Source organism: Dama dama, chromosome 20 (genome assembly GCF_033118175.1).
Source record: "Dama dama isolate Ldn47 chromosome 20, ASM3311817v1, whole genome shotgun sequence".
In the NCBI taxonomy this organism is placed as follows: domain Eukaryota; kingdom Metazoa; phylum Chordata; class Mammalia; order Artiodactyla; family Cervidae; genus Dama; species Dama dama.
Window position 1 is genome coordinate 12,469,485 of NC_083700.1, and position 21,961 is coordinate 12,491,445.

A 21,961-nucleotide genomic window follows, 5' to 3' on the forward strand; every position below is an offset into this window, starting at 1 on the left:
CATTCTACCAAGGTCTTTCCTCCACTTCAATGCTGATCTCATAAAGTTCTATGTATCTTTTTCCTAACCTGTAATAATCTTCCCATCATCATACATGCAATGGATATCATCTCCTCTTACATTCTCAAAGGCTTTACTTCTTTGTGTTTTCTTTATTTCTTACATCTTTATGCTTTTATTCTTTACTTGAACAGTGCTTTCTGCATTTAAGAATACTTTAGTATCTCCATTCTTAAAAATAAGTGTACACATTTCCTTTAGGCTTCCCTAGTATCTCAGCTGGTAAAAAATCCTCCTGCAATGTGGGAGACCTGGATTGGGAAGATCCTCTGGAGAAAGGAACGGGCTATCTACTCCAGTATTCTTGCCTGGTGAATCCCCATGGACAGAGGTGCCAGGCGGGCCACAATCCATGGGGTCGCAAAGAGTTGGACAACTGAGTGACTAAGCATAGCACAGCACACATTTCCTTGGTTGCATATTTCCAACCAGCTAGAGGTCTATTCCTCTGTTCTTTTCCAGTCACATTTCTCAATATAGTGAATGGCACAATCTGTCTTTTGTTCTTCACATTCTATTCACTTTTCAACCCATTTCAATCTGGCTTTGGCTCAGACCTTTCAACCAATATTTTGCCACGGTCATTACTGACCTCCACACTGCCAAATCCATTAGGTACGTCTTGCCTTTGCTCTTTACTGAGCTCCTGATGCACATAACCAGTTCCTCTTAAGAAGTTTGTCTCTCAGATTCCATGTTATCAGTGTCTCTTAGTTTTCTCCTTATCCCTCTAATTGGTCTTTATCAGTGGTCCTTGTCATGTAGCACTGTTTTCTTAGATGCTCAGAGTTATTCCTAAGAATTTAAATCCCATCCCTACTGATGTCAACAATTCTTGACATCTCCAAACCAGAACTCTTTTATGAGCTTTAGACTTATACATGCAAATGCCTCTTAACAATCCTATCTGGATGTATTTAAATAATTTAAAACTTAACTTGTTAAAAACAGAGTTCTTTTTTTCCTAGGCTCTGCAAGAGTTCTTATAGATTATAATTTTTCAATCTTTGAATATTTATTAGAGCTCACAGGTAAATTTTCAATTTTCCCATCCTGAAAGCTTAATGCTTTTGTTTCTCTGTGCTTGGGCAGAAAATTTCAAAGTTTATTTTAATTTTTCTTCTTGTCCTTCATTATTATCATGTGCCAATCCTTCTTCAAAATATATTCTCAAATCTTTTTTTTTTTTTTTTTTTCCCCTTTCTTTTTCTCTTTAGTGTTTCTCCCAGTATAAATCTCCAATATCTCTCTACTGAATTGATACAATAATATTCTCCCCACTCTCCTTGATCCTACTCTTGTTCCATTCTAATATATTTTCCATAGCAAAACCAAAGTGACATATTTTAAAGCTAAATTGGATATGCCATTCAATAAAACCATGAAATATTACAATTATGGTTAACACAAAATCCAAAGCCTTGTTACACTTTATAAGATTCAACAGTATTCTCCCATACCTTTCTCTCCAACATTGACTCCCACCTTTCCTCCACCAGTTCACTCTTATACAGTCAAATTATCACTCTAATTTCTTCAAACAAATTAAGATCCGTATGGTTTCAGGAAACTGATACTGTTCTCCACAACCTCTACAACCCCTCTAGCACTTCAGTTGACTCATTCCTCTTTGCATGAGTTTCTGTTCAAATCTCACTTTCAAATGACATTATCTTTTAAAGAACTTCTGAAAAGCCATCCTATTTATGCTATTTATTTTCTTTTTGAAGTAGTTTGTTTTCCTTCAAAATATGTATCAAAATTTATATGTATATTCACATTTGTGTGAAAGTGAAGTTGCTCAGTCGTGTCCAACTCTTTGTGACCCCATGGACTGTAGTCTACCAGGCTCCTCCATCCATGGGATTTTCCAGGCAAGAATATTGGAGTGGGTTACCATTTCCTTCTCCGGGAGATCTTCCAGACCCAGGGTCTGAACCCAGGTCTCCTGCATTGTAGGGAGTCACTTTATCATCTGGCCACCAGGGAAGTCTCTCACATTTGTGTATACGTAGATATAGTTGGATATAGATAAACTTTTCAGTTTTTTCCTACAAGACTATAAAATATATTTGGTCTAAAATCATGTCAGTTTTGTTACTTGATGTATATCTATACCCAGAATCTAACAAATGTCTAAATATGTTGAGTATTTAATAAAAATGTAATAAATGGAAAGTGTAATGAGTCTTTAACAAACTGTGAAAAGCTCTTAAAGAGATGGGAATACCAGGCCATCTAACCTGTCTCCTGAGAAATCTGTATGTGGGTCAAGTAGTAACAGTTAGAACCCTGTATGGAACAAAAGATTGGTTCAGAATTGAGAAAGGAGTACGACAGTGCTGTCTGCTGTCACCATGTTTATTTAACCTATACACTGAGCATGTCATGAGGAATGCTGGGCTGAAAATTACAAGCTGGAATCAAGATAGGTGGGAGAAACATCAACAACCTCAGCTATGTGGATGATATCACTCTAACGGCAGAAAGTGAAGAGGAACTAAAGAGACTCTTGATGAGGGTGAAGGAAGAGGGTGAAAAAGCTGGCTTAAAACTAAACATTAAAATAACTAAGATTATGGTGCTCAGCTTTCTTTATAATCCAGCTCACACCTCCATACATGACTACTGGAAAAAACGTAGCCTTGACTAGATGGACGTTTGTTGGCAAAGTAACGTCTCTGCTTTTTAATACGCTGTCTAGGTTGGTCATAACTTTTCTTCCAAAAAGTAAGCGTCTTTTAATTTAATGGCTGCAGTCACCATCTGCAGTGATTTTGGAGCCCCCCAAAATAAAGTCAGCCACTGTTTCTACTGTTTCTCCATCTATTTGCCATCAACTGATGGGACCAGATGCCATGATTTTTGTTTTCTGAATGTTGAGCTCTAAGCCAACTTTTTCCACTCTCCTCTTTCACTTTCATCAAGAGGCTCTTTAGTTCTTCTTCACTTTCTGCCATAAGGGTGGTGTCATCTGCATATCTGAGGTTATTGATATTTCTCCCGGCAATCTAGATTCCAGCTTGTGCTTTCTCCAGCTCAGCGCCAAAGAATTGATGCTTTAGAACTGTGGTGTTGGAGAAGACTCTTGAGAGTCCCTTGGACTGCAAGAATATTCAACCAGTCCACCCTAAAGATCAGTCCTGAATATTCATTGGAAGGACTGATGTTGAAGCTGAAACTCCAATAGTTTGGCCACCTGATGAAAAGAGCTGACTCATTTGAAAAGACTCTGATGCTGAGAAAGATTGAAGGTGGGAGGAGAAGGGGACAGCAGAGGATGAGATGGTTGGATGGCATCAATGACTCAATGGACATGAGTTTGAGTAAACTCCGGGAGTTGGTGATGGACAGGGAGGCCTGGTGTGCTGCAGTCCATCTGGTCACAAAGAGTCAGACATGACTGAGCAACTGAACTGAACTGAACTAAACTGAAGATCATGGCACTCAGCCCTGTAACTTCATGGCAAATAAAAGGGGAAAAGGTGAAAGTAGAAACAGATTTCTTCTTCTTATACTCTAAAATCACTGTGGATGGTGACTGCAGCCATGAAATCAGATGATTGCTTCTTGGCAGGAAAGCTATGACAAACCTAGACAATATGTTGAAAAGCAGAGACATTACTCTGCTGACAAAGGTCTGTATAGTCAAGGCTATGGTCGTTCCAGTGGTCATGTACGGTTATGAGAGCTGGACCACAAAGAAGGCAGAGTGCCAAATAATTGGTGCCTTCACACTGTAATGCTGGAGAAGATGCCTCAGAGTACATTGGACAGCAAGGAGACCAAACCAGTCAATCTTGACGGAAATCAATCCTGAATACTCACTGGAAGAACTGATGCTGAAGCTGAAGCTCCAGTATTTTGGTCATCTGCTATGAGCAGCTGACCCATTGGAAAAGTCCCTGATGCTGGGAAAGACAGAGGACAGAAGGAGAAGAGGGAGTCAGAGAATGAGATGGCTGGATGGCATCACTGATGCAACAGACATGAACTTGTGCAAACTTCAGGAAATAGTGAGGGACAGGGAGGCCCGGCATTCTGCAGTTCGTGGGGTTGAAAAGAGTTGGACATGACTGGGAGACTGAATGATAACAACCATGAGTCTTACCCACTCTTATCACTGACATATTTTTATCTTTAGTGATTTCTTCCTGATTCCAATCACTACTGGAGCCCATTGTCTTCCTATTTACTAATGAAAGGTATTATCTTTCATCTCTTTCTTCAAATCCTGCATACCTAGTTGCAATGCATTTAATGTAAATGTTTGTGGGAAACACAAAGCAAAAGGGTTTGGAAATTACAAAAGAAAAGACTCAGCTTTCTTTCGGCCTGATTCCTAGTTTGTTTTACTCTCTACTTGATTTGGTGAAAAATTGACTACACTCTGAATAAATTACATACTATATGTCAGCTTCAGTTCTTGACCCCACAACACTTTTGTTTTGCAGAGCCTGCAACTAGCCAAAGGAATGCAAAATGTACAAGCTAGATGGTAGACTATCAGTGAAAATCATTATTGAAATATGACACTTAAACATACAGAGAACTGTATAAGATATAAATGTGCAACAAAATAGATGTTCATAGACACCGAACTATTTTTTAAGAAAACATATTTATTTTTATTTTTCATTTGGCTGTGTTGTTGTTGTTGTTGTTCAGTTGCTAAGTCATGTCCAACTCTTTGTGACCCCTTGAACTGCAGGATGCCTGGCTTCTCTGTCCTCCACTATCTCCCGGAGTTTGCTCAAACCCATGTTCATGGAGTCAGTGATACCATCCAACCATCTGACCCTGTCACCTCTTCTCCTCTTGCCCTCAGTTTTTCCCAGCATGAAGGTCTTTTCCAATGAGTTAGCGCTTCATATCAATCAAAGTACTGGAACTTCAGCTTCAGCATCAGTCCTTCCAATGAATAGTCAGGGTTGATTTCCTTTAGGATTGAATGGTTTGATCTCCTCGTAGTCCAAGGGACTCTCAAGAATCTTCTCCAGCACTACATGTTGAAAGTATCAATTCTTCAGCACTCGGCCTTCTTTATGGTCCAATTCTCACATCTGTGCATGATTACTGGAAAAAACATTTATTTGGCTGTGCTGAGTCTTAATTGCAGCGCATAAGATCTTCATTTTGGCACACTGACTCTTTCGTTGTGGCATTCCGAATCTTTAGTTGAGACATGTGGGATCTAATTCCCCAAGTAGGGATCAAAACTGGGCCCTCTGCATTGGGAGTCCAGAATCTTAGCCCCTGAACTACCGGAGAAATCTTGATGGAACCTTTTTATATAATGAGCATTCAGAACAGAACACTGGAAATATCTCCAACACTCCCCATGCTCCTTTATATTAAACATACCCCTTTCCCTCCCACGAGTGTAATTAATGACATGACATCTAACACTGTAGGTTGATTTTGTCTGTGTTGGTATTTGCAGAAGTTGTTTCTTACAGTATACATCTTTTGTGTCTGATTTTTTCACTCTACATATATTTATGAGATTCATCTCTACTGTCTTAGTTGGCTGTAGCTTTTTCATTCCTGGGGACTTCCCAGGTGGCTTGGTGGTAAAGAATTCACCTGCCAATGCAGAGTATGCAGATTTGACCCCTGGATCAGGAAAATCCCTTGTAAAAGGAAATGACAACCTATTACAGTATTGTGTGGAAAATGCCGTGGAGAGAGAATCCTGGTGGGTTACAGTCCACAGGATCTAAAAGAGTCAGACAAGACAGAGTGACTGAACAATTGAACATATTCAGTTCATTCCTGAGAGGTGAGTATTAAATTGTCAGGAATTTTGTGAGCAAGTAGCTTGAAATCAGTCATGGTGTTGGAGTATATACACTATGCAAATCAATAAACGCTACAAGGAAAGTGAAAGTTGCTCAGTCGAGTCTGACTCTTTGCCACCTCGTGGACTATATGGTCCATGGAATTCTCCAGGCAAGAATACTGGAGTGGGTAGCTGTTCCCTTCTCCAGGGAATCTTAATCCAGGGATCGAACCCAGGTGTCCCACAACTCAGGCAGAATTATTTTACCAGGTGAGCTGCCAGGGAAACCCAAATCCTACAAATAGGAGCCTTTTTTCAAGGTGATGGGTAGCAAAAATAAACAAAGCTAGGTACTAGTTATAGTAGTAAGGAGAAATTTTAATCAGTTACATGCTATTGGAATAAAGTAGGAGGTACAGTGTGAACCGAACTCAACTTCAGTTTGTACACAGGTGACAGTTGTTTAAAATAAGAATGAGGGAGTAGAGAGAGAATTGAGAATGGGCATGTAGAGTCAGAGAAGTAAAAAATTAAATAGGGTTGGTAAGTATAAGTGTAATAAGGCCAGTTGTGTCTGGTAGCTGGCAATAAACTAAGTTAGGATTCTAATCTGTCAAAGAGACTGGGAGACAGAGGCCCTGCCTTTCCTGATGACTACACTTTAAAGGAATGGCTCTTAGGTACTTTGAGAAAGACACTTCTGAGTTGGAAGAGATCCATACACATCTCAAAAGGATAAGGGAAGGAGTCACAATTGTAAACCCTTTTCAGTAAGTGCTCTAAGAAAGGGTAATCAAGGGCCTACTCAGTTCAGTTCAGTTGCTCAGTCGTGTCCAACTCTTTGTGACCCCATGAACTGTAGCACTCCAGGCCTCCCTGTCCATTACCAACTCCCAGAGTTTACCGAAACTCATGTCCATCAATTTGGTGATGCCATCCAGCCCTCTCATCCTCTGTTGTCCCCTTCTCCTCCTGCCCTCAATCCCTCCCAGCATCAGGGTCTTTTCCAATGAGTCAACCCTTCGCATGAGGGGGCCAAAGTATTGGAGTTTCAGCTTCAGCATCAGTCCTTCCAATGAATACCCAGGACTGATCTCCTTTAGGATGGACTGGTTGGATCTCCTTGCAGTCCAAGGGACGCTCAAGAGTCTTCTCCAACACCACAGTTCAAAAGCATCAATTTTTCGGCGCTCAGCTTTCTTCACAATCCAACTCTTACATCCATACATGACCACTGGAAAAACCATAGCCTTGACTAGACGGACCTTTCTTGGCAAAGTAATGTCTCTGCTTTTTAATATTCTGTCTAGGTTGGCCGTAACTTTCCTTCCAAGGAGTAAGTGTCTTTTAATTTCATGGCTGCAATCACCATCTGCAGTGATTTTGGAGGCCCCAAAAATAAAGGGCCTACTTGTTGGCTAGAATAAACAGTAGATTCTTTTGGCATCCTTGGACTGTCTCAGTCAGCAACTTCATTAAGGGTGGCTAGAAGGGTTCCAAATAGGAAAAGTAGTATGTCAAGGCTGTATATTGTCACCCTGTTTGTCTAACTTATATGCAGAGTACATCATGAGAAACGCTGGACTGGATGAAGCACAAGTTGGAATCAAGATTGTTGGGAGAAATATCAGTAACCTCAAATGTCCAGATGACACCACCCTTACAGCAGAGAGTGAAGAAGAACTAAAGAGCCTCTTGATGAAAGTGAAAGAGGAGAGTGAAAAAGTTGGCTTAAAACTCAACATTCAGGAAACTGAGATCATGGCATCTGGTCCCATCGCTTTGAGAGAGTTAATTCCTAGGCAGGTTGGTAAGAAGTCTAGGGGTCCCCATGGAGAGAGGGGTTTGGAATTCTTAAGGAGGAAGAAAGGATAAACTTTTTTTCCCCTCTACATTCCTTAGGATTATATAACAATAATGTATCCTGCTTGAGGACAGTCTCTGAAAAAAACCTTCTGACTAATTCTGTTATCTCAAAATGTAAATCATGGAAGTAGGTCTGGTGAGGTCTTTACAACCTCTAGACATTCTTTTGATTCACTGTAACAACTAATTTGAGAGTATATAATTCCAGTGCTAAGACTAGCAAGGGGATACTCTTTCTACCCACTTCTGATGTCTATGTCAGAAGCTTTCTCTATCTCCTTTATACTTTAATAAAACTTTATTACACAAAAGCTCTGAGCGATCCAGCCTCATCTCTGGCCCTGAATTGAATTATTCTCCTCTTGAGGCCAAGAACCCTGGCGTCTTTATGTGATTCAGCAACAACCTTTCAACTTCATGGCAAATAGATGGGGAAACAGTGACTGACTTTATTTTTCTGGGCTCCAAAATCACTGCAGACGGTGATTGCAGCCATGAAATTAAAAGCCGCTTACTCCTTGGAAGGAACGTTATGACCAACCTAGACAGAATATTAAAAAGCAGAGACATTACTTTGCCAACAAAGGTCCATCTAGTCAAGGCTATGGTTTTTCCAGTAGTCATGTATGGATGTTAGAGTTGGACTATAAAGAAAGTTGAGCACCAAAGAATTGATGTCTTTGAGCTGTGGTGTTGGAGAAGACTCTTGAGCGTCCCTTGGACTGCAAGGAGATCCAACCAGTCCATCCTAAAGGAGATCAGTCCTGGGTGTTCGTTGGAAGAATTGATGTTGAAGCTGAAACTCCAATACTTTGGCCACCTGATGCAAAGAGCTGACTCATTGGAAAAGACCCTGATGCTGGGAAGGATTGAGGGCAGGAGGAGAGGGGGATGACAGAGGATGAGACGGTTGGATAGCATCATCGACTCAATGGACATGAGTCTGGGTAAACTCTGGGAGTTGGTGATGGACAGGGAGGCCTGACGTGCTGCAGTTCATGGGGTTGCAGAGAGTCGGACACGACTGAATGACTGAACTGAACTGAGAATCATTCTTGGGATGAAGCACTGAGGTGTTATAAACTATGTTATTGTTTGTTCAAGTCTTTTAATGTGTGTGAGTTGGGGGTGGGGATAGCCAAAAGTTTTAAATAAATCTATAGTCATCAATTACATATAATTATTAGTTAAAAATCTATCCATAACAATCAAGGGATAAAATAACACTTTGACTCAAAAATTAAATTATTGTTTAAAATATATCCACAATAAACAAACAAAAAAAAACTTTCATAACTCAGTTTGAAAAGAGTAATGTTCTCAAGGAATAGGTTAGTAAGAAGAGAAGGAAAAGTTTGGTTGAACAAACTTGAAGGCATGAATGGGACTGGGAAAATGAAAAAAAATTAAATCCTTTCATGGAATATGTTATAACTGATAAATACATTTTAAATTCATTATCACATTTGGTAGTTATTGCTTCATATGAAGAAAGTATATCTTCTTCATATGAAATATGGGACATCAAATACTCAGGTAGGTGGCCAATGTCACATAAATGGCTAGAAGAACAGCTGGGACTGAAATGCAAGATCATGAGGCAGACTCTCTGTAGAGCAAGATAACAGCAGAGTAAAGAGGAAGATTCTGCATGCAGTTGAAATAAAACTGCTATAGATATGAGCAACAGGCAGGAGTGGAGGCTGCCTTGGCATCATTTATGTTCTCATCCTGGCTCTATTCTTATTCTCTCAGGGCCCTAGAAGGCCAGTTGCATTTTAGAAAGATCCTGTTATAATTAGAAGTTATATGCTTTCTCCTAGGTTGTATGATACAGGAATCCATCTGAACCTAGATCTCCCATACCAGTTACTGTATTTTTACAGAAAAAAATATTTGCCCTTAGAGATATTCTTTCTCAACTTGGACTGGTGGTTATTACAATTGTAGTGAACTACTGGATGATGAAGGACCATTGGGTAATGAACTTCTTTGACAGTTTACCTTCCTGAGAGAGCATTTTAACAAACCCAGAAGGCTTGCTCAGAGACCCAGGGGCTTCTACCTCTCTAAGAACTCTATCAATGATATTGGTCACAGGAGGGGAATCTTTCGTGATTTGACTTACTCCCAGCGGCTCTACCGAAGTGCCAAACTCCTACTCTTCCAGGCCCCAGGAGTATGTGACTGTAATGCTGTAAGTAAAAGGTAAAAAGTGAGCTGAGAGTTTTTCTTTTCCAATTCCAAACTCAGCAGTGACTGGGCTGCCACAGCCAAGAACCCTCCCACCATCAAGCTCTGGGTAAGAACGTTGTCAGTCAGGCATTTCTACCATCACGTATTCTAGTCTGAGCACTGGGAAGAACGTAGAGCATTGTGAAATAGGAAGAGGAGGAGAATGATTAGACTTCAGAGGACATATAATTCAGGACATAAAAACCATTCACACACACACACACACACACACAGATATTCTCCTTTCCAAATGATCCTTTGGGCTCAGAATTAGTAAATTAGCTATGTTTTATCTTTTAATTTTTTTCCATTTTTATGTACTTTGTCTTAACTTTGTATATCCATTAATGCTGTTATGATTATTTTTGTTTGTTTGTTTGTTTTAAACTTTGGTTATTTTTTATATTTTATTGGATTATAGTTGCTTTACAATATTGTGTTAGTGTCTGCTATATGACAAAGTGAAGGGGGGGTGGAGTGAGAGGAAGGTGCAAGAGGGAGGGATATATGGCTATGTTGTAATTAATCTGACTTTGAGAAAGTCATCTATCCTTTCTGTATTCTAGTTTCCTCTTGTGCAAAAAGAAGATAGAGCAAGATGATCTTTAAAATTCACCCCCTTCCTCACTCCCAACTTTTTGGTCCTATGCTTAAATAATTTGGGGTTATGGATAATGCAACTGTAGGGACTTGAAAATAGAATGCAAGGGATCTGTAGTAAAAGCTATTTTTGGAATAAGGGGAATAAAATATGATTACAAAGGACTGAAGTAAGATAAATACTGATTTATACATGTGGTACGGGCTTCCCAGATGGCTCAGTGGTAATGAATCTGCTTGCCAATGCAGGAGCCCTAGGTTTAATTCCTTGATAGGGAAGATCCCCTGGAGAAGAGAGTAGCAACCCACTCTAATATTCTTGCCGGGAGAACCCAATAGACAGATGTGTCCATGGGGTCACAGAGTCGGACACAGCTTAGTTACTGAAAAACAAAAACAATACATGCGCTAGATTTTTATAAGATCCCTGACAACAATATCAGGAAACCAATGGGAAGGGATGAGTAATTAGTAAGTTAAGGAGCTGTGTAAGTCATCTAAATTATCATAATTTTTCTATTAGCCACCATGGTTGCAACATATCAGGCATTGTGCTAAGTATCTAGAAGATGGGGCATAATATGAGATTTCTTTAACTTGACAGAGAGTTGCTTTGGGATGATAAGATGTATACGTGAAAAGTAATTGCAGTACATTACAGGATATAATTGGAGGAAAAGTGAGGAAGCGCTACTGGGAATTTAGAGGTACGAAAGGCCAGTGTTTACCTTGGATGGTCAAGGGAAAATGTGAGGAAACTTGAGCCAGAAATGGTTTATGTGTCAACAGACTAATATTAGATAAAGTATATTCTAGTAAGGGTGCATGGCAAACAAAAGAAGCAAGGCTGAAGATGGGAACCGATTTGGTAAACAGTGAGATCCCTATGACATGACAATTATGTTTAAATTTATGAATCTGTCCTAGAGCAATTTTTCCCCACCACAGAGTGAAAACTAACAATAGTGGGTGAAACTCAGATTTCAGGTCCATAGAAGGAGTGTTAGTTGCTCAGTTGTGTCCGACTCTCTGTGACCTCAGGGGCTATATATAGCCTGCCAGGCTCCTTTGTCCGTGGGATTCTCCAGGCAAGAATACTGACATGGGTTGTCATTTCCTTCCTCCAGGGAAGGACGCGGCTTTATGTTTATGAGCCATAAACAGCAATGGCTTATTTCAACAGTGGGAAAGAACTGTCATATGGTGCAAGGACCTTCTGGCACTGTCAGTCTAAACAGAAGTTTAATTCCCATTTGTGGGGGGATGCCAAGAGGATGGATTCCTACATGGCTAAGAAGATCTGAGTTTTCACTGCTTTGAATAAAAATGAAAACCATACAGACAATATAAAGTTCGGTTCAGACTGTTTCCTTTTATTCTTTATTTCAGCTTTCTTTCTTTTTACAGATATTGAAAGATCTTTCATTTTTATCAGTTGATGGAATCTTTGATACACTTAAAATATTCTTAGTCATACAATGAAATACAAAATTATGAAGGTCACTAGAGGGAGTGATATTTCCTAATGCTTTTTTCAACACTGACTCAAAATCTCTTGGTGCAGAAACTGAATTATAGCAGCATTTAAAAATTATAAAAGAAAATGAAATAAAACAACTGTGCAAGGGGAGAAACATCAGTATTTTTTGCCATATTGATTGGGTATGAGAGAATTGGTCAAAATCTCTCTAATTGTGAACTGAGGAGTTGAATGAGTATAGAGGTGCTAGTTTTCAGTGGGAAATATGCTTGACCTGGTCATGGTGACTTTGATTTCCCAGATAGAGTATCCAAGGAGCTAATGACATCAGGTCATTGTTAAGCAATGAAGCAGAGCAGTTTGAGAATACTGTGAGTCTCTGGAGTCAAGTGGAAACCTTACCCTCTGAGAAAGGAAAGAGCAAGATATTGGCTTCTAACATTCAGCCTGGAGGCTGCAGCCATGAATATCTGAAAGTTTAGTTAAGGTCTCTACACAACATATCTGTGAGTGGAATTGGGAGGCCAGATATGGAGAGGAGCAGTTCCAGGAATCGGAGAAGGCAATGGCACCCCACTCCAGTACTCTTGCCTGGAAAATCCCATGGACAGAGGAGCCTGGTGGGCTGCGGTCCGTGGGGTCGCTAAGAGTCGGACACGACTGAGCGACTTCACTTTCACTTTTCACTTTCATGCATTGGAGAAGGAAATGGCAACCCACTCCAGTGTTCTTGCCTGGAGAATCCCAGGGATGGGGGTGCCTGGTGGGCTGCCATCTATGGGGTCGCACAGAGTCGGACACGACTGAAGCGACTTAGCGGCAACAGCAGCAGCAGTTCCAGGAATGGTGTTTTATATTTAAGTTTAAAGGGATGGAATGTAAAACATTTGGGAAAGAAAGGATCTGAGTTGGATAAAAATGTGGGGATAAGTTTCTAGAGGTGACATGCCTACATCCAAGATTTGAAAGAGAGAGAAGGCAGAATTGGGCAGTGGACAGACATGAATTTAAAGTTAAAAAAATGAAACAAAGAGGAAATCTCTGATAGTAAATGATTCTGCTGAAGCTGAGTCACCCACAGAAGAGTTCCGTCTAGAAGTAGTCCTCTGGTATCTTAGTGGAGAAACATTTGCATTAATTCTCAGAATGAAAAAGGTTTTGATATAAGAGGTGGCCATGCTGCTTGGATTTAGAAGAAAATCCTAAGAACAAAGCGGAGTAAATAATATTAGCTTGGATGGGATCAGAGGGGTCTGGAGAGGGAAGATGTGATAAGAAGCTTGGAGGGCAGAAAGAGGAGACCTTTCATAATACTTTGCCTTTACACAAGTATACCTTTGTGCCTAGAATACTTTAATTTTTTCATCTAGAAAAATTCTGACAGTTTTTCATTTCAAATGAAATTATGCCTTCTATGAGGTTTTCCTGAACTCCATTTCCAGCCCATAGGTCATTTATTGCTCTTCCAACTCTTACTGTATATGCAAATAAGCATTTATCTTTATAAATTTGCTTTTTCATTTAACAAGTATTTACTGAATTGTTATCATGTTTGAGACACAACTCTAAACACTTGAAGTATATCAGCGAACTAAACAACAAAATCCCTTGATCTCACAGAGTTTATATTCTCACAAAGGAGAGAAACAATAAATAATTGGGATAATCAATAAGTACATTTTATAATATGTTAAAGATGATAAGTACCGTTGGAAAAAAAAATGAAAAGTAAAGTAGCGAAAGGTGATTTCAGTACAGGATATGGATGCAAGGAAGGAGGGAGACTGCAGTTTTAGTTAGGATGGTTCAGGTTGAGCTGACTGAGAGAGTTAGATTTGGCCGAAAACTTGTAATGAATGAAAAAGATATCCAAGTGGATATTTGGTGAAAAAAAGTTTAGGAAGAGGAAACATCTACAGCAAAGACAGTAAAATATCAAGCCACAGAAGAGAGGAAAAGAAAGACCTAATTTAATAATTTGAAAAGATAACTCAGGTGGCTGCATCAGCTTGAGGGTATTGATGAACAAATGCAAATAAGAATATCTGTTAGGAGACAATTATAGTAACAGAGGTGCATGATGACAGTGGCTTAATTCAAGTGAAAAATAGATCCTGGATGTATGAGAGAAAGGTGGAAACAGTGATGAATGTGAGAATTTTGGTCCATTAGCTGAGAGATTGTAATTGCCATCATTTGAGATGGGGAAGACTATGGGCAGTGCCCAAGGGAATTCATTTGGCGATGGCTACTAAATGATTAATAGGAGATGTGCACAGGCAGTTGAATAAGGGAGAGATATATAAGGGAGAGAAATGTTGGGATATTCATTTAGAAATCAACACATATATGGAGGGGAGGTTTAAGCCATAGCACTGGATGACATTAACAAAGTGGTGAGTTTACAAAGAAATGAGAAAAGAAAAATTAATGCTAACCTCTGCAAACTATGGCATTAAAAAGGTAGGGCAGAGAGAAAATTTCCACTAATGTAGAAAGAAACCTGAAGTATAGCATCCTGAGGGTCAAGTGATGAGAGTGTGTCAAGAGTCAGGATAGATGACCTCCATGAAGAATGGCTGAGAGTCCAAGTAAGCAAAGGAATAAGAGTGACAATTGGATTTATCAAATCTTAGCTAATTAGTGGCTATAGGATGTAGGCTTTGCTGGAGAGGATGTGGTGAAGGTTTAATTAGAATGAGTTTAATAGTGAAGCAAGTTAGACAGAGAAAGAAAAATACTGTACCTTATCACTTATATGCGGAAGATAAAAAAAGTGATACAAATAAACTTATTTACAAAACAGAAACAGACTCACAGACTTAGAGAAGAAATTCAGTGACGAAGCTGGAGAGGGATAGTTAGGGATTAACATGTACACAATGCTGCTTTCAAAATGGATAACAAACAAGGACCTACTGTGGAGTATGGGGAACTCTGTTCAATATTGTGTAATAATCTAAATGGGAAGAGAATTTGAAAATGAACAGATACATGTGTATGTAAACTGAACCACTTTATTGTACGCCTGACATTAGCATAGCCTTGTTAATCAAGTATACCCCAATAGAGTAGTAAGCGAGGAATTAGAGGCAGTAAATATAGGCAGCTTACATATGGGAAGAGTTTATTACAGTGACAGAGAAGGAAATGGGGCAGTGGCTGTGGGGTAAGTGAATCAAGAGGTTCACTTTTTGCATTTTGTTTTGTTTTGTTTTGTTTCTTGTTTTTCTGTTCCTTGACAAAACAGTAGCATATTTCTATGATGATAGAATGTTCTAGTAAACAGTTGTAAAGTAATTAGTTGGCCCTCCATTTTCTCTATTAGAATATTAGTTTCTCAACTTCAGGCGCCATATTTTCTTTATCGATTTAGCCCCTGTTCTAGGTATTAATATAATGCTTATACACAGATAATGTTCAGTTAACTTCTGCCACATTGACCTCAACACAGTGAAAAACAAATATTTACCATTCGTGAAGCAACAAATCAGAAAAGTGCATTTGAAGTTAGTGGAGGGGGAAAGTGGTAAGAAGAACTGATAAAGTGGCCACAGTATGGAGTAGAAATGCAGAGATAGATTTGCCCTCTGGTTTTTGGTGGCTCTTTTATTTACTTAATCCCCCTTTTCCTTGGCTAGGATTCTCACCAATGTCCAAAAGAGGTGAAACTCTGATCTGCCTGCTTGAAAGAAGCTGTTAGACCGACCTGTTTCCATAAGAAAATGGGATGGAGCTGGGAGTGAAAGCATTGATTCTTTGGTGTCCGGAACACTGAAGAAGAAAGTGAATTAAAATTGAAATTAAAATGTATGGTCCAAACGATTTAATCTTAGTGGAGTGAACTACCAATATTTTATTAGTATAAATGATGATTTATACCTCATACAAGGTATATATATAAATTATGATATGAATCTGGTTGAGGAATATTTAAATTTTTAAAACACTTATAGATTCCACTAAGAAAGATAAATTGGTTATAGAAGGAATTACAGTGGCCAAAAATGGGTTGTATAATTAGAGAAGACAATTTAAGTCTGGTTATAAGAGCGGATACTCTGAAGGAGGTTGTGGACAATTGTTTGGGGGAGGGATAGAAAGTCCAGCCTCGTAGAACATGTACTAAGATCACTTATTCTGGAGGACCAGGGGAAGGACAAATGGACTTTGAGGGTTTCCTTCTTCCTAGATATTCTTTGGCTCAATATTGTTCCTCATCCTTCCGTACTTTACATTCCAGGGATATGAGTGGAGAGCAATGAAACCTGGGAATTGGAGCCAGGTAACAGAGTTCATCATCTTGGGCTTTCCCCATCTTCAGGGTGTTCAGGCTTTTCTCTTCCTCTTGTTACTCCTAATCTACCTCACTACCATCCTGGGAAACCTGCTGATATTCTTGGTGGTCTGCCTGGACCCCCGGCTCCACACACCCATGTACCGCTTTGTCAGCATTCTCTCCTTACTGGAGCTTGGCTACACAGCTGCCACCATCCCCAAGATGCTGTCGAACTTGCTCAGCGAGAAGAAGACCATTTCTTTCTCTGGATGCCTTCTGCAAATCTATTTCTTCCACTCTCTTGGGGCCACTGAATGCTATCTTCTCACAGCTATGGCTTATGACAGATACTTAGCCATCTGTCAGCCCCTCCACTATCCTACTCGCATGACCCCAGCACTCTGTGTCAAGATTGCTGTTGGCTGTTGGTTGGGAGGCTTGGCTGGGCCAGTGGCTGAAATTTCCTTGGTCTCCCACCTCCCTTTTTGTGGTCCCAATCACATTCAGCACATCTTTTGTGATTTCCCTCCTGTTCTGAGCTTGGCTTGTACTGACACATCAATCAATGTCCTAGTGGACTTTATTATCAATTCTTGCAAGATCCTGGCCACCTTTCTGTTAATCCTCAGCTCCTATGTGCAGATCATCTGTACAGTGCTCAGAATTCCTTCCACTGCAGGCAAGAGGAAGGCCTTCTCCACCTGTGCCTCCCACCTCACTGTGGTCCTCATCTTCTACGGGAGCATCCTCTTCATGTACGTGCGGCTGAAGAAGAGCTACTCTCTGGACTATGACCGGGCCCTGGCTGCGGTCTACTCAGTGCTCACGCCCTTCCTCAACCCCTTTATCTACAGCTTGCGCAACAAGGAGATCAAGGAGGCTGTGAGGAGGCAGTTAAAGAGGACAGGGATACTGGAGTGAAGGTGGAGGAAGCAGGCCAAGTGTGAAGCTGAGCATATGGTGACCTTGGGGGTCCTCAGTAGTCATAGATGAAATACAAAGTGCTCAGAGATTTTCTACATGGGCTACTGAACTGGGGCAAATGCTGCCTAGTTTTCAGTGATAGTGCAGCCATTATAATATCTGCTGCCTCCACATGTGACTTCGGACCAGAGACTGGCAATCCTCTCTAGCAATATGATACAGTACTGTGACTATCAAATCCTGGATGTTTGTACACCATACTTTGGATGTTAGTCAAATCTATGTCTTCCTTATATATGTCTTTCAGATTTACTTGATTTAATGTAAATACATTTAGTTATATGATCAATAATAAAATTTCCTAAATACATCTTAGAAAAAAAAGGTATTTCATGTATCATTTACAATCATTTCATGTATACTGACATCTATGTATTAAAATGGAAAACACGGATGTAGTAGAGAAAAGCTTTCTTTCAACATCACATATATCTGGTTTAAATTCTAGTTCATTTAATCAGCTATTACATACAGAATTTCTATAACTCAAACTTTCTTAATTGATGAGTCAATTTCATCATTTGTTATTCTTGAAGGTTGTTTTGAAAAAAAGAATCACATTTATTTTATTTAACTCTGCCCAGACCTCTCATCATTACTCTGTTAGAACAATATCCAGGAAAACATAATTAAGCAAAAATATTTCCCAGATATTTTTCTTAAAAGGAAGAAAGGGCTAAACTAGCCAGAAGGAGAATTTGTGAGGTGTGTTTATCTCAGTGGTCTTAATATCTGTTCCCAGTAAAAAGCATGAAAATGAAGGAGTCTGTGGCAGGAAATAGGATCACATTTTATGTTGGACTACTTTATTTCATTTCAAGCTAACTACTTCCCTTAATATATGACAAATAATCCTATGACTTAGCATCTGAGAAATTTAAGTCTTTAATAATTATTTGGTGTTAGGGGTTATTTATACATTGGCTATCTTACTGTTGATAGATTATCAAGTGTTGACTATAAGAAAATCTTTAATTCTGTTTAGAATTACATAGATTGACATAATAAAGATCCCAAAGTATTTGTATTTCTACAATCTTCCATCTGTCAATTCAACACATATTTATTTAGCTATTAGTGTATACCAAATGCTGTGCTAAACTTTACATAAAATGATGATGTACAAAGCAGATGTTACCCTGTTTTTAAGTTCTTGTTCTTAGAAATGTTTTCAAAGAGTTGAAGATTCTAGACATTAAATTTGTGCTCAATTTATAATTAATTACAAATTGATTTAAATTGTGGCAATTAGTAATTAAATATACATGCACTGTCTTCCCAGGTGATGCTACAGGTAAAGAACCTGCCTGTCAATACAGGAGATATAAGAGACATGGGATTGATTCCTGGGTTTGGAAGATCCCCTGGAAGACGGCATGGCAACCCTCTCCAGTATACTTGCCTGCAGAATCCCATCTACAGAAAAGCCTGGCAGGCTACAGTCCACAGAGTCTCAAAGAGTTGGACACGACTAAAGTGACTTAGCATGCACACATGCACTCTCTTCTCAAATAAATTACATTTAAGATGAAAACTTAAGGATAAATCACAATTAGACATATTTATGAAAGCAGTAATTGCAATAATTATTTCTATTTTACAGAATTGGAAATTTAGACTTAGATAAAACACCTGCCACTTGCTATAGAGCAAGTCAGAATCAGGGACTCTGCATATGAAAATAAAGTCTTATAAACAAATTCTATTTCAAAATATAGATATTTTACTGATTAATTTCTCTGTAAATAGTGATTTTAAGTGGATGGGAGGGATTGATTGGGAAGAGATTATTGAAAGGAGATAACATTATCAAAAATAAATGTTATCTCTTGGATCTTTTTTACTTTACCCTGCATGAGAGTTGATTAGTCCAAAGATATAAGATATATGGGATGGGATGTAGTGTAGCAAAATGAATAATAAAAAGTTTATTTTTAAAGGAAAAATAAGTATTGAATTCGGTAATATCACTGGCTAAACTGATTTAAACCAGGGTTTTGCACAACCAACCAGCTTTATGCAGACCTGGTGCTTTGTTCCCTGGAGAAACGAAATTTAAATGCAGAGAATGAGGTTCTCCAATCACAGTTTTAGAGAAGCAGTGTTTAATTCCATGCTCTGACAGTACTGACTATTTTGCTAAAGGGTTTAATTATAGCTCTGATCATTATTCAATTTAAAAATGTAAAGAATTATATCTTCTGAAAAACAGTAAATTTCCAACATGGGGAGATGTGATTACATCTTAGCCAGGCCTCTGTAATCTATGTGTACAATGGCAAGGTGTTCCTTAGTTTGTGCCAACAGTTCATACAACAATTTCAGGTCTTGGCCTTGGGTAACTCATGTTATGAAATTTGGGTAACTGAGATTTCAGAAACCAAAAATTAAAGATTGAATGGCATTCCCTAGAGATGTACAAGATGAGGGGCCTGGAAGTAATTTTCAGTTTAGAACAATCATAAAAGTAAAAAAAAAAAAAAAAATTGACTAATAGTAACTAATATTTGATAAGTACTATAGACATTGTGCTCGGCATTTTATAAATCTTACAGCAATTTATCCTCAAAAGCCTTGAAGACCCCATATTGTAGATAGTGACACCATAGCTCAGGACACCTATGCTAGTTCCCCATGGTTGTACAGTTGGCAAGTGGAAAAGTAAAGATTCATGTTCAGACAGTACGATCTCAAATTCTCAGTCTTAGACCACATTAAGTTAACCCTAATAAGGAGAAGCAATCTGAAAATTAGAGCTATCCAACATTGTAGGAGACCACCCTGGTTAAGTGTTCAAGCAGAGATTAGATTACATTTGTTCAGACATGCTAAATAGTGATTCCTCTTCAGGTGTAGAGATAACTTGATGTCTCCAAAGGTAACTTTGGAGTTCAGAACAAATGGGGAAAATAGCTACTCTCTCACTCTAATGACCTTAAACAGAAAGCAAAGGCACAAATATACATAGGAGATACTCTTATCCTGAAATAGGGCTGGGTCTAGGAAATAGTCTAGAGCATGAAGCAGTTAAGACTAATCATTAGTCTGATGATTATCTTAGATTAATCATTATCTTAGTCTTGCTCCTCTGAATACTGCATCCACCTGTTTGACACATCCTCTCTTCATTCCTTGTCCTTTTGCTACTAAAGACTGATATGGATACTTGGTTTTTACCAAGACAATCTTTTCTCTCGCCTTCATTTGCTCTCACAGGTGTTGATCCACCTTTGGCAGTCAGCCCAGCTTCTCAATCAGTCAGTCAGTTAGCCAACAGTAAACCTTGGATAGTCAACAGATCCTATGCTGAATGGTGTAACATTCAGAAGGATGAGGAAACCTTATTCCCTGTGGATCCTCAGTCCAATGGGAGATGTGGAGCAAGCGAGAAACAGCAAGACAAGCAAACAGATAGAAAATAAGTCACATCAAAACAAGGGCCTGTATTGGCCCTGATGTCAGTACCCAGAATATCATACTTGAATATGAGGAATCTTTCTTGAAGCTTGCAGTTACTATTGAGAAGTAGAGGACAATAATAGTAAAAACAATAATTTCTGAGCTTCAGTGTCAAAAGTTAAGGTTATCCTTGTGAAAAAAATCAATATGCTAGATTGAAAGAAGAAAGGATGAAAAAATGATACATATTCAAAGAGGCTTGAAGAACAAATACTAAATGTTTAGAAGATTTAGATGAAATAAAATAGCCTAAGGCTGGGAACACTGAGTCTATAGGGACCATTACATTTTATGCTAAGAAAAATGAGAATTCAATGAATAACAACACTCATTAAAATAGGAACAATAGTTATTCATCAGACTCTGAGGCCTCCAAAGATCAAAAATACTGATATGATAGCCACTAATTAAACCCTCTGCACTTAACAGGGTACCTAACATAGAACTGCTAATCAAACTGTTTTTTTTTTTAAGTAAATCTTGAAATCTTGAGGAGCAAACTCTTTCATCACTTTTTGTTTAACAGTTATCATATTTACTGAATATCATATTTCCTTTGGAAGATTAGGTTTAGTAATTGGTCCAGAATGAAAACCATATAAAGTGAGCACAATATCTTGGCAAATAAAGACCTGACTCTGGGATCAGGTAGAATTGAATTTTTGCTCTGGATTTCTAATAGTAAGCTCCACATACTTGAACTATTGAAACTGTGTTTCATGTTTTCCATTTGTAAAGCAAAAAAGATTTAATATTTATTTCACAGGGTTGTTGTAAGAATAAATGAGTAATACATTTAAGATCTTTACCTTAAATAAAAAAAAAAAAAAATCTTAGCTCTTACGCATGTAAAGAAACCCTAGAGCTAGGAATGAGTTTAGTCATTCCCACATCTGGCTCATCATCAGAATATTCTTGGAAACATCTCAGAAATGCACAAGAATGGTTTTCACTTTCAGATTTTCTCAGTCATAAGTTCTGATGATCAATCAGTTCCAGGGACCATGTAATTTTAAAGACGAGGAAATGACACAGCTTAGTGGCAGAAAAAGACAAAATATTTTGTCCTTGAACCCTATAGTCCAATAGTCTTTCCACAATCACCTGAGGACTAGGAAATTCACAAAGGAAAGAACCCATAACTCCTAGTATTCATTAAAGACTGGTAAGGTTTCAAGAAACTTTGAGGAAAAGCAATGTGTATAATTTATTTTCT

At 38.7% G+C, this 21,961-nt stretch overlaps 1 protein-coding gene across 1 annotated transcript; it reads left to right on the forward strand.

The window, feature by feature from the left end:
* The first annotated feature begins 16,284 nt into the window (after nucleotides 1–16,284).
* Nucleotides 16,285–17,223, forward strand: LOC133074448 (olfactory receptor 6N1). The gene has a single exon (XM_061168391.1). The coding sequence runs from the start codon at nucleotides 16,285–16,287 to the stop codon at nucleotides 17,221–17,223; it is 939 nt and encodes a 312-aa protein (XP_061024374.1).
* The last annotated feature ends 4,738 nt before the right edge of the window (nucleotides 17,224–21,961 follow it).

Coding starts and splice junctions, on each gene's coding strand:
- LOC133074448 (XM_061168391.1), top strand. CDS start 16,285: ATGAAACCTGGGAATTGGAGCCAGGTAACAGAGTTCATCATCTTGGGC.